Raw genomic sequence first — 13,627 nt, 5'->3', positions numbered from 1 at the left:
ACACGGACATCTCACATGCAAGAGCCCCAACAGAGCCAGAAAACACTCATCAGATTTTACAAATCAAGATTTTTAACACTTAAATTAGACACAAACATCCAAATATTGCGTCCACAAAACTAGTCCTTAAATCCTCTCCAAACACCTTTAAACATAACACAATATATTTTGATTCACCATATAGCATTTTATGACAACAAACCTATTGTTTTATTTCAAAGTAAACGTAATGCTTTACAGAACCAGAATACAAGTAATTTAGCTGAAAACACATTTAGAACAGTGCTGTATTCATAACATATCCCAGAGTAGGAGTGCTGCTGATCTAGGGTCAGGTCCCCCCGTCCATTTATTGTTATTCATTGCAATCTAAAAGGCTAAACTGATCCTAAATCAGTTCCATAATAGGCTAAGACTAGTCACTGACAAACAGAAATGAAGAGTAAAGGTATCAAGTTTTCTTTCTATGTAAAGGAATGTACCACTGAGCAAGATATGCTTGGATGCTGTTTTTAAGTCTCTGTTGTGTTGCTGTCAGTAGAGTACAACAGTGAGACTACAGTAGTGTACACTAAAGAGTACACTAAAGACTACACTAAAGAGTACAGTTGTGAGTATTGAATATACTACACTTAGAGTTGGCCAGTGCAGAATATGAAACAGACTGGCCACCAGGTTATGCTAGGCGGAGAGATACTTTTGGACTGGTTTCTGCGGTTATGCTAGGCAGAGAGATACTTTTGGACTGGTTTCTGCGGTTATGCTAGGCGGAGAGATACTTTTGGACTGGTTTCTGCGGTTATGCTAGGCGGAGAGATACTTTTGGACTGGTTTCTGCGGTTATGCTAGGCAGAGAGATACTTTTGGACTGGTTTCTGCGGTTATGCTAGGCGGAGAGATACTTTTGGACTGGTTTCTGCGGTTATGCTAGGCGGAGAGATACTTTTGGACTGGTTTCTGCGGTTATGCTAGGCAGAGAGATACTTTTGGACTGGTTTCTGCGGTTATGCTAGGCAGAGAGATACTTTTGGACTGGTTTCTGCGGTTATGCTAGGCAGAGAGATACTTTTGGACTGGTTTCTGCGGTTATGCTAGGCAGAGAGATACTTTTGGACTGGTTTCTGCGGTTATGCTAGGCAGAGAGATACTTTTGGACTGGTTTCTGCGGTTATGCTAGGCAGAGAGATACTTTTGGACTGGTTTCTGCGGTTATGCTAGGCAGAGAGATACTTTTGGACTGGTTTCTGCGGTTATGCTAGGCAGAGAGATACTTTTGGACTGGTTTCTGCGGTTATGCTAGGCAGAGAGATACTTTTGGACTGGTTTCTGCGGTTATGCTAGGCAGAGAGATACTTTTGGACTGGTTTCTGCGGTTATGCTAGGCAGAGAGATACTTTTGGACTGGTTTCTGCGGTTATGCTAGGCAGAGAGATACTTTTGGACTGGTTTCTGCGGTTATGCTAGGCAGAGAGATACTTTTGGACTGGTTTCTGCGGTTATGCTAGGCGGAGAGATACTTTTGGACTGGTTTCTGCGGTTATGCTAGGCAGAGAGATACTTTTGGACTGGTTTCTGCAGTTATGCTAGGCAGAGAGATACATTTGGACTGGTTTCTGCGGTTATGCTAGGCGGAGAGATACTTTTGGACTGGTTTCTGCGGTTATGCTAGGCAGAGAGATACTTTTGGACTGGTTTCTGCGGTTATGCTAGGCAGAGAGATACTTTTGGACTGGTTTCTGCGGTTATGCTAGGCAGAGAGATACTTTTGGACTGGTTTCTGCGGTTATGCTAGGCAGAGAGATACTTTTGGACTGGTTTCTGCGGTTATGCTAGGCAGAGAGATACTTTTGGACTGGTTTCTGCGGTTATGCTAGGCAGAGAGATACTTTTGGACTGGTTTCTGTGGTTATGCTAGGCGGATAGATACTTTTGGACTGGTTTCTGCGGTTATGCTAGGCAGAGAGATACTTTTGGACTGGTTTCTGCGGTTATGCTAGGCAGAGAGATACTTTTGGACTGGTTTCTGCGGTTATGCTAGGCAGAGAGATACTTTTGGACTGGTTTCTGCAGTTATGCTAGGCAGAGAGATACTTTTGGACTGGTTTCTGCGGTTATGCTAGGCAGAGAGATACTTTTGGACTGGTTTCTGCGGTTATGCTAGGCAGAGAGATACTTTTGGACTGGTTTCTGCGGTTATGCTAGGCAGAGAGATACTTTTGGACTGGTTTCTGCGGTTATGCTAGGCAGAGAGATACTTTTGGACTGGTTTCTGCGGTTATGCTAGGCAGAGAGATACTTTTGGACTGGTTTCTGCGGTTATGCTAGGCAGAGAGATACTTTTGGACTGGTTTCTGTGGTTATGCTAGGCGGATAGATACTTTTGGACTGGTTTCTGCGGTTATGCTAGGCAGAGAGATACTTTTGGACTGGTTTCTGCGGTTATGCTAGGCAGAGAGATACTTTTGGACTGGTTTCTGCGGTTATGCTAGGCAGAGAGATACTTTTGGACTGGTTTCTGCAGTTATGCTAGGCAGAGAGATACTTTTGGACTGGTTTCTGCGGTTATGCTAGGCAGAGAGATACTTTTGGACTGGTTTCTGCGGTTATGCTAGGCAGAGAGATACTTTTGGACTGGTGTCTGCGGTTATGCTAGGCAGAGAGATACTTTTGGACTGGTTTCTGCAGTTATGCTAGGCAGAGAGATACTTTTGGACTGGTTTCTGCGGTTATGCTAGGCAGAGAGATACTTTTGGACTGGTTTCTGCGGTTATGCTAGGCAGAGAGATACTTTTGGACTGGTTTCTGCAGTTATGCTAGGCAGAGAGATACTTTTGGACTGGTTTCTGCGTAGTCAAGGCCTGAGTCGGTCAGCCAGCCAGTCAGTTGGTCAGTCAGCCAGTTCCGTCAGTCAGTCCTCTTGTCATTTTGTTGGTCTCTGAGGAAGAAGGCAGGGCTAGTGACACAGCGGTAGCAGAGGGCTTGGGGTACGATGGCATACACGGCGTTGACTAATAGAAAGACAATCTGGCTGTCAGCTGGTACTCTGTAGGAGAATGGCGTCCGCGTGTGGAGAGATGCACCGATGTGGGAGAACTGGGCCTGAGGAGTAGAGAAGAGAAGATAAGACAGAGAGAGTATAAAAACAAGAAGTGGAGGGGTAGAAAAAAAGAGGGAGGGAGAAGATGAGGAGGAGAAAGAATGAAAGATAAATGAAGGATCCGCTTTGACAATCTCAACATGAAAGCTGGAAGATACACTAGAAAAGCTGGATTTCTTGGTACGTATCTGGTATTCAGAAACTTTTCTTCTATATACTGTACAAGCATACCATACGTCTTCTATGAACCCTGTACCATAGCATAGACCTACACTCTCCTGAGCTGTTCACTGTCATATTCTGTCAGTATCATGAGTGGAATATCTCTCCACTATCAATCTCTGAACTGGGCCTATTTCCCTGTAGCCTACTGCTGTCATTCCTAGCATGGAGAGGCATTGAAACAAGATGTATGAGCCTGTCTGTCTGCTTGTCTGTGTCTGTCTGCCTGTTTTCCTGCTTGTCTGTCTGTCTGTCTCTCTGTCTCTCTGTCTGTCTGTCTGTCTGTCTGTCTGTCTGTACACACACTCGGCCTCTCTCAACCTCTATATTTAGCCTGGCTAGGCAACGTGCCTGCTGTGTCTAAAGATGGCCCCAGCTTTTGTCTCTCTTGGGACTGATGGCACAGGACAGCCTACTGGCTTCACAACAAAGCAATGGCAGCCGCTCACTGTTTCGTTTGCTGCTTCCAACTACACATGTGATCTTTAAATAACCTTTAAGTGGTACACATACACACATTTTGAGCAACCAACCAACCAATCAACCAAAATGTATTGTACCCAAAGGGAAATAGGTCTGCAAGCAAGGTAAATCCGCCTGAGAAAGAATGTGTCAGTCCAATGTCTATCTGTGTGTGACTAAAAGCTGATTCAATTCATCAAGACACGGTGTGATCAGTTGAATCAGGTGTGTTGTTTAGCACAATAATGGAACAAAAGCCTGCACACTGTGGGTCAGTTGCTTTAGCAAATATCACCGGTCCTTGGGGATGCATCAATACTGGCCATACACAGAGCGCTCCCTGAGCCCTTGTTAGGGAGAGTACCTTAGAAACCCGGGAATTTATAGCACTAATCAGACTGTGTGTGTGTGCGCGTGTGTCTCTCTGTGTGTGTGTGTGTGTGTGTGTGTGTGTGTGTGTGTGTTTGTGTGTGTATGTGTGTGTGTGCGCACACACTGGCCTCTGCAGTACGACAGCTTGACCACAGGAATACAGATGAGTTAACCATGTGCAGAGCCACAGTCATTCACATAATTTATCTAGGTCAACACTGGAATTTGTATAGCTGAAATATCCCCTAGGTATAGATCTAGGATCCTCTCCCCCAACCCTAACTTTGACCTATAGTGGGGAAAATGCACAACTGACCCAAGATCAGCATGTAGGAAGGGGAACTTCACCCTACTTCTTTTGAAATAGTCATTTCATTCCAGTTATATTTCTATGCTCCCCACTCACCTGTGCTATTGCCCCAGAGTGGACCAGAGTGAGGTCAGGCATCCACTCACACCCAGGCACGAGCAGCCCGTAGAGTGCAATGATGTAGTACGGACCGGAGTAAAGCATGTTCACTATCATCTAGGACACAGCAGAGACATAATAGGCTGCGTTTACACAGGCAGCACAATTCTGATGTTTTCCACTAATTGGCCTTTTGACCAATCAGATCAGCTCTGAAAAATATGTGAAAAGATTTGATGTGATTGGTCAAAAAAAACAATTAGTGGAAAATAGATCAGAATTGGGCTGCCTGTGTAAACGCAGCTATAGAGGTTAAAAGGGGTCCTACTATATAGTTTGAGGTAAGTATTGAGTCATAACTGCAAACATGGCGTGTGTAACTGCAAACATGGCGTGTGTCTGAAAGTGGGCGTGTCAACAGAAGTGGGAGGATTAACAGAAGTGGGTGTGTGGAAAGCGAATCAGCAAATAGGGCAGATTTGTTGCCACTCAAGACCGTTTTGTGTGGCTGATTGGGCGGCACGACGAGTCGATTGTTGATAACTGTAGCATTTTGGCTAAGACTAACCCTTTTCCTAACCTTAATCTCATTCTCCTAACCTGCAACGTTAATTATCCTAACCTGCCACGTTAATTCTCCTAACCTGCCACGTTAATTCTCCTAACCTGCTACGTTAATTATTCTAACCTGTTAATTATTCTAACCCGCGGTGCACCTGGCTATGGCCGGTCTAACCGATAATGGAGCGCTGATGTTAAACCCATTGCTGTTAATCCACCTACTGATGTTAAACCCATCGCTGTTAATCCACCTACTGATGTTACACCCATCGCTGTTAATCCACCTACTGATGTTAAACCCATCGCTGTTAATCCACCTACTGATGTTAAACCCATCGCTGTTAATCCACCTACTGATGTTACACCCATCGCTGTTAATCCACCTACTGATGTTACACCCATCGCTGTTAAACCACCTACTGATGTTAAACCCATCGCTGTTAATCCACCTACTGATGTTAAACCTATCGCTGTTAATCCACCTACTGATGTTAAACCCATCGCTGTTAATCCACCTACTGATGTTACACCCATCGCTGTTAATCCACCTACTGATGTTACACCCATCGCTGTTAAACCACCTACTGATGTTAAACCCATCGCTGTTAAACCACCTACTGATGTTAAACCCATCGCTGTTAATCTACCTACTGATGTTACACCCATCGCTGTTAATCTACCTACTGATGTTACACCCATCGCTGTTAATCCACCTAATGATGTTACACCCATCGCTGTTAAACCACCTACTGATGTTACAACCATCGCTGTTAATCCACCTACTGATGTTAAACCCATCGCTGTTAAACCACCTACTGATGTTACACCCATCGCTGTTAATCTACCTACTGATGTTACACCCATCGCTGTTAATCTACCTACTGATGTTACATCCATCGCTGTTAATCTACCTACTGATGTTAAACCCATCGCTGTTAATCCACCTACTGATGTTAAACCCATCGCTGTTAATCTACCTACTGATGTTAAACCCATCGCTGTTAATCCACCTACTGATGTTAAACCCATCGCTGTTAATCCACCTACTGATGTTAAACCCATCGCTGTTAATCCACCTAATGATGTTAAACCCATCGCTGTTAATCCACCTACTGATGTTACATCCATCGCTGTTAATCCACCTACTGATGTTAAATCCATCGCTGTTAATCCACCTACTGATGTTAAACTCATCGCTGTTAATCCACCTACTGATGTTAAACCCATCGCTGTTAATCCACCTACTGATGTTAAACCCATCGCTGTTAATCCACCTACTGATGTTAAACCCATCGCTGTTAATCCACCTACTGATGTTAAACCCATCGCTGTTAATCCACCTACTGATGTTAAATCCATCGATGTTAATCCACCTAATGATGTTAAACCCATCGCTGTTAATCCACCTACTGATGTTAAACCCATCGCTGTTAATCCACCTACTGATGTTACACCCATCGCTGTTAATCCACCTACTGATGTTAAACCCATCGCTGTTAATCCACCTAATGATGTTAAACCCATCGCTGTTAATCCACCTAATGATGTTAAACCCATCGCTGTTAATCCACCTACTGATGTTACACCCATCGCTGTTAATCCACCTACTGATGTTAAACCCATCGCTGTTAATCCACCTACTGATGTTAAACCCATCGCTGTAATCTACCTACTGATGTTAAACCCATCGCTGTTAATCCACCTACTGATGTTAAACCCATCGCTGTTAATCCACCTACTGATGTTAAATCCATCGATGTTAATCCACCTAATGATGTTAAACCCATCGCTGTTAATCCACCTACTGATGTTACACCCATCGCTGTTAAACCACCTACTGATGTTAAACCTATCGATGTTAATCCACCTACTGATGTTAAACCCATCGCTGTTAATCCACCTACTGATGTTAAACCCATCGCTGTTAATCCACCTACTGATGTTACACCCATCGCTGTTAATCCACCTACTGATGTTAAACCCATCGCTGTTAATCCACCTACTGATGTTAAACCCATCGCTGTTAATCCACCTACTGATGTTAAACCCATCGCTGTTAATCCACCTAATGATGTTAAACCCATCGCTGTTAATCCACCTACTGATGTTACACCCATCGCTGTTAAACCACCTACTGATGTTAAACCCATCGATGTTAATCCACCTACTGATGTTAAACCCATCGCTGTTAATCCACCTACTGATGTTAAACCCATCGCTGTTAATCCACCTACTGATGTTACACCCATCGCTGTTAATCCACCTACTGATGTTAAACCCATCGCTGTTAATCCACCTACTGATGTTAAACCCATCGCTGTTAATCCACCTAATGATGTTAAACCCATCGCTGTTAATCTACCTACTGATGTTACACCCATCGCTGTTAAACCACCTACTGATGTTAAACCTATCAATGTTAATCCACCTACTGATGTTAAACACATCGCTGTTAATCCACCTACTGATGTTACACCCATCGCTGTTAATCTACCTACTGATGTTACACCCATCGCTGTTAATCCACCTACTGATGTTAAACCCATCGCTGTTAATCCACCTAATGATGTTAAACCCATCGCTGTTAATCCACCTAATGATGTTAAACCCATCGCTGTTAATCCACCTACTGATGTTACACCCATCGCTGTTAATCTACCTACTGATGTTACACCCATCGCTGTTAATCCACCTACTGATGTTAAACCCATCGCTGTTAATCCACCTAATGATGTTAAACCCATCGCTGTTAATCCACCTACTGATGTTACACCCATCGCTGTTAATCCACCTACTGATGTTAAACCCATCGCTGTTAATCCACCTACTGATGTTAAACCCATCGCTGTTAATCCACCTAATGATGTTAAACCCATCGCTGTTAATCCACCTACTGATGTTACACCCATCGCTGTTAATCCACCTACTGATGTTAAACCTATCGATGTTAATCCACCTAATGATGTTAAACCCATCGCTGTTAATCCACCTACTGATGTTACACCCATCGCTGTTAATCCACCTAATGATGTTAAACCCATCGCTGTTAATCCACCTACTGATGTTACACCCATCGCTGTTAATCCACCTACTGATGTTACACCCATCGCTGTTAATCCACCTACTGATGTTAGACCCATCGCTGTTAATCCACCTACTGATGTTAAACCCATCGCTGTTAATCCACCTACTGATGTTAAACCCATCGCTGTTAATCCACCTACTGATGTTAAACACATCGCTGTTAAACCACCTACTGATGTTAAACCCATCACTGTTAATCCACCTACTATATCACCTCCACCTATATCACCTCTATTTTAGACATGACAAACGTATGAGTCCATCATCCATATAACAGTGTGCTCCATGGCTTGGCCTTTCCATTACTTACCTGTATTTTAGGATAAGACGAGGGGTCCTTCAGGTAAGGTTCATATAGCTGTGTGTACTCCTGACACCACTCTGTCGGGCAGTCCAGGGCCACCTAGGCCAGACACTGTTCAATGAGTGTTACATCAGACCCAGTTGTAAACAGTTAAATGGGCCTCAGACCTTTCTTCAGCAATGAGTATAACTATAATGATGAGGTCCTTTTGTAACAGAGGCTTTGATTCAGCTCAGAGTGACATTCAGTACCATGCTCTAACATTTTCATCTATCATCCTTCTCAGGTAGTTTTTACCTTTATTTAACCATTTAACCTTTATTTAACCATTTAACCTTTATTTAACCCTCTTTTGCGAGGGGGACATGGCAGCCGCCACGGTAACGCATAGATCCATTAGAAGTACAACTGGCTGGCATCTGTAGTTTGGCAATGTCTCTGTGGTTCTTACCAGGCCTCTGAAGACACAAAAAAATGTAGCAGGGACGAGGTAGATGACAAACAAAAAGTCTAGGGGCCTCTCCAATAGCGTAGTCCTCTGGGCCTCATTGATACTCTGACAGAAAAAATATATAGAGAAAAATACACCAACATCAGCAATGTCTCTCTGTTTTAATGGATAGTGATATTGCTCAAGTCAGGATTTGTAGCTCGATGTGTGCACACCAAAAAAAGCTTTACAGGATTGAGTGAGCAAAATAAAATAAAAAATTGCTTCAGATTGAAATGCTTCAGATTGACATGAAAACATTTTGTCAAAAAACAGTTGACCTCTGCAAGAGGAGCCAATTCCCATTGAATTGTCTAATAATATCTGGGAACATCTATTTTTACTTTGGCATCTTTAACCAAATTCCCTGGTGGTCAATCATGGTGGATGTAAACAAGTAGGCTTGTTACTGATAAATGGAGAGTAACTATGTCCCTTGCAGTGTTGCATTATAGCATCTGGTTACAATGCAATATTGTATGACCTTTGACCCTGAAGGATTGGGCTCTTACCATTGTCCGAGCCTGTCTGGTGGTGGACTGGCTGAAGACGCGGAAGCAGGCCCACACCGAAACTACGACGTAGAGCATGTGGACCAGGAACAGGGGGCTCAGCTGGGTACCATACTTCCCTGGTGGGGAGAGATCAAAAAGCATGTGTGAAAATAATGTTCCTCTCTGAGGATAGACAATACATGTTCTGTCTGTCTGTACAGGGGTAAATCTCACTAGATCTGTGCTGAGACTGATTTGCATTGTGTTCAGGGATAAAACATATCAGCCATGCATGTTCAATAAAGTAACGGTCTAATTTTATCCATTCGTTTGAGTGTACCCACCCACAACATTTCCAGGAATGTAGACGATGACACGCATGAGAATGGACCCCACCCAGTACAGGCCGATGGCTCTGTAGCTTGCCCTGCAAAGACAGGCAACACACACATCCCAACACACACAACACGCACAACACACACAACACACACAACACAGACATCACACATCATTACTGTGGCTCCTTGTTGTAGCCCATAACTAGGACCTCTATGAGCTCTGGTCAGAATTAGTGCACTACACTATATCACTTTCTCACTCATAATTTTTTACCATTCATTCAGGATTATCCGTAATCAGGGTAGCATCCACATTCATGTAAAAATATACTTCTATTCTTATTTACAATAAAAGTGACTCCAAAATAATACAATACATTATTTACCATTAATTTATATTGGGCACAAAATAATCTGAAACACAACAAAAAACAAAGAGCAAACTCATCCAACAAATGTGTAGAGTCACAAGCTTGATGTAGTCATTACATGCTATGAATATGGGACCAAAAGTTAACTTGTCCCAACACATTTGGTCCCCTAATGTCGGGGGACTATGTACAAAATGTAATTTAATTTCTAAACAATTCCCCCAATATGGATGAAAATACCCTAAAATGAAAGCTAGCAGTATGCACTTTAACCTATCATTTCAAATCCAAATTGCTGGAGTACAGAGCCAAAACAACAGCAAATTAGTAAAATGTCCCAAAACTTGTGAAGCTCACTGTGTATAATATGGCACCCCAAGTCATCATGTCTGATACTGACATGGGTTATGTCTGTTAATGTGAGCATGAGCTACAGGCTGAGACAACCTCATAATAAGGACTTATTAAGGAGTTATTACACCCAGATATGTACAGTTCAGTGGTATTTGCTATCAATGTAAATGTATGATTGTTTCAGCTTCCTTACCTTCAAATACTTTTTATAAACTGGGTTGGGTCGAGCCCTGAATGCTGATTGGCTGACAGCAGTGGCATATCAGACCGAATACCACAGGTATGACAAAACAATTATTTTTACTGCTCTAATTACGTTGGTAACCAGTTTATAATAGCAATAAGGCATCTCAGGGGTTTGTGGTATATGAGCCAAAGGCTGAGACAACCTAATAATGACTTATTTAGGAGTTATTACCCCCAGATAAATACAGTTGAGTGGTAGTTACTATCAATGTAAATGTATGTAGGGCAACAGGTAGCCTAGTGGTTAGAGCATTAGGCCAGTAACTGAAAGGTTGCTAGATCGAATCCCCGAGCTGACAAGGTAAGAATCTGTTGTTCTGCCGCTGGACAAGGCTGTTAACTCACTGTTCCTAGGTCGTCATTGTAAATAAGAATTTGTTCTTAACTGACTTGCCTGGTTAAATGAATAAAAAACAGATTGTTTTAGCTTCCTTACCTATATGGCCTTTATAGACTCCATTGAACTTACTTATATAGTCTTAACAGATTCCATTAAACTTACTTATATAGTCTTAACAGACTCCATTAAACTTACTTATATAGTCTTAATAGACTCCATTAAACTTACTTATATAGTCTTAACAGATTCCATTAAACTTAATTATATACTCTTAACAGATTCCATTAAACTTACTTATATAGTCTTAACAGATTCCATTAAACTTACTTATATACTCTTAACAGATTCCATTAAACTTACTTATATAGTCTTAACAGATTCCATTAAACTTACTTATATAGTCTTAACAGATTCCATTAAACTTACTTATATACTCTTAACAGATTCCATTAAACTTACTTATATAGTCTTAACAGATTCCATTAAACTTACTTATATAGTCTTAACAGATTCCATTAAACGTACTTATATAGTCTTAACAGACTCCATTAAACTTACTTATATAGTCTTAACAGACTCCATTAAACTTACTTACTTACTTAACAGACTCACTTAAATGTTATTCTTCTAAACCTCTTTGGATGTGTCTCCTAAACGGCTATAAAGTCAATGTAAAGCACATACCCCCAGGTTATAGCTGCAACCATGTGCAGGTACATGAGATAGTGGACACATCCATCCCAATAGGAGATAATGTGTCCATGGGCCGTGTTAATGTAGGGGTCTGCCTGTAATGAACATGATAAAGATATAAAGATATATTACTATAACACTGTTAAAGTCTGCTTTCATTGGGTTCTTCATTGCATGGGACAGTTTTCAGTTTTCATTTCTGTATTCAGTGGCATGGACTGTAGGTAGTGTGTGTGTGTGTGTGTGTGTGTGTGTGTGTGTGTGTGTGTGTGTGTGTGTGTGTGTGTGTGTGTGTGTGTGTGTGTGTGTGTGTGTGTGTGTGTGTGTCCATACATGCGTCCATTAGGTCCATGTATGTCCGTCCGTCCGTGTGTGTGCATGCGCCAGTGTGTGTGCCACAGGGATGTTTACTTGCATTTTTGAGATAGAAGGTGATGAAACCATCGATGATACTGTCCTGCTCCAGACCAATGATCAGGTTTACCACACTCAGGAATGCATACACTGCAAACACTGGCAGAACAAGAGAACACTGAATAATACAGTTCCATTTTGCTTGACTTATTTTAGTTATTCTAGTCATTTAGCAGATGCTCTTACAATCAGTTCCTTCAATTAACAAACACATAACAAAATCATAGCAAAGTAAACCTTCAAAAATCAGCTAAATGAGTGGTCTAGTGTGCGCAGCAAAGACAGGTACAACAGCGAAGTTAGAGCCCGTTGTGGCTCAGTTGGTAGAGCAGAGCGCTTGTAACACCAGGTCCAGGATCGTCGCTTTTCCATTCCCACTGGGGCCTCCCATATCAAAATGTGTGCATGCATGTAAGTCACTTTGGATATGCTGTATGTATATAAAAACTAGCCTAAACCTACAAGTCTTAGTTAAAATAGAGAATACCTGCATGGGAAAACACTGGTGAATGTAGAGGAAAACAGTGTAAACTCTCACCATAGAATAGAGGGTCTTTGGGTGCCTTCTTCTTGAATAGAAAGCATGCAGATATAGCCAAGATAAGAACAGTTGTAGATCCAGCGAAAAAGACTGTCTCAATGCTAGACATAAAAAATACTCAATTAATTAGGCCTAACCAGAAATAACCTGCTAAGAATCAAATCAACAAGGATACATATTACTAATGCTTTTAAACTAGATTGCATACAAGACTGCATACAAAACTACTAGGCTATAGCATCATCCACTATCTAGCATTATAAGGTTTATTAACGGCTACAGTAAAACACATGACAACTATATTATCGACAATATCCCTACTCACCTGTTAGTGTAGATCAGAGAGTTGAAGAAAAATGAAATGGGTATTGATGTCAAGGACAAGATAAAAACTCCCGTCCCAGCAGACGCGTGCATTGCTCTATTTACACTGTCGACGCGCATAAATAATGATTTGTTACTGAAAATAAAACACAAAATTATATATGTTAAAAACCATTAGAACATGTTGCTCAATACATTTTTTATTGGGCGCGTGCTGCGCCGTACTACTATTCTGCCAGCACCCTGTGCGCATCTCAATCGTATAATAAGGCTTCCTTCTCTCCCTGCCTAATTAACAATGCAGAAGTCGGGAAATCTAGGCTTAGGTTATCTGCTTTTACCTATCCATGTGTCACAGGTCAGTATGGATGAAGAGAAGGGAGCAATGAGAGGAAGCGACTGCAAAGCATTGAGATCCCCTTTCCTATGGCGCTAAATTCTATTCTGACTGCTGTCGTCGACTCATGATCCCACAAGTGGAGTTCACGTCCCTGAACATGACACGTGATCA

At 42.0% G+C, this 13,627-nt stretch overlaps 1 protein-coding gene across 1 annotated transcript; it reads right to left on the bottom strand.

Moving 5' to 3' along the window:
• Positions 1-54: 54 nt before the first annotated feature.
• On the bottom strand, positions 55-13,594 carry LOC110526983 (transmembrane 6 superfamily member 1). The gene is made up of 10 exons (XM_036981186.2): positions 13,118-13,594; positions 12,790-12,893; positions 12,249-12,350; positions 11,829-11,928; positions 9,840-9,922; positions 9,514-9,632; positions 8,963-9,067; positions 8,518-8,610; positions 4,560-4,679; positions 55-3,099 (listed from the first exon to the last, which is right to left on the bottom strand). The coding sequence occupies exons 1-10, from the start codon at positions 13,234-13,236 to the stop codon at positions 2,905-2,907; spliced, it is 1,140 nt and encodes a 379-aa protein (XP_036837081.1). The 5' UTR covers positions 13,237-13,594; the 3' UTR covers positions 55-2,904.
• Between the last annotated feature and the right edge of the window lie 33 nt (positions 13,595-13,627).

Source organism: Oncorhynchus mykiss, chromosome 6 (assembly GCF_057628025.1).
Source record: "Oncorhynchus mykiss isolate SJ-2025 chromosome 6, ASM5762802v1, whole genome shotgun sequence".
Taxonomy (NCBI): Eukaryota; Metazoa; Chordata; class Actinopteri; order Salmoniformes; family Salmonidae; genus Oncorhynchus; species Oncorhynchus mykiss.
Note: the sequence above shows the minus strand (reverse complement) of the source record. Positions and strands in the feature narration are given on the sequence as shown.

Excerpts from the sequence above, each read along its gene's own strand:
- LOC110526983 (XM_036981186.2), bottom strand. The coding sequence starts at position 13,236 with ATGCGCGTCGACAGTGTAAATAGAGCAATGCACGCGTCTGCTGGGACG. Across the intron at positions 11,929-12,248 it reads CTTCTATCTCAAAAATGCAA|ACCCCTACATTAACACGGCC; the intron begins GTAAACATCCCT and ends CATTACAGGCAG. Across the intron at positions 4,680-8,517 it reads CGTCTTATCCTAAAATACAG|ATGATAGTGAACATGCTTTA; the intron begins GTAAGTAATGGA and ends GCTGTGTCCTAG.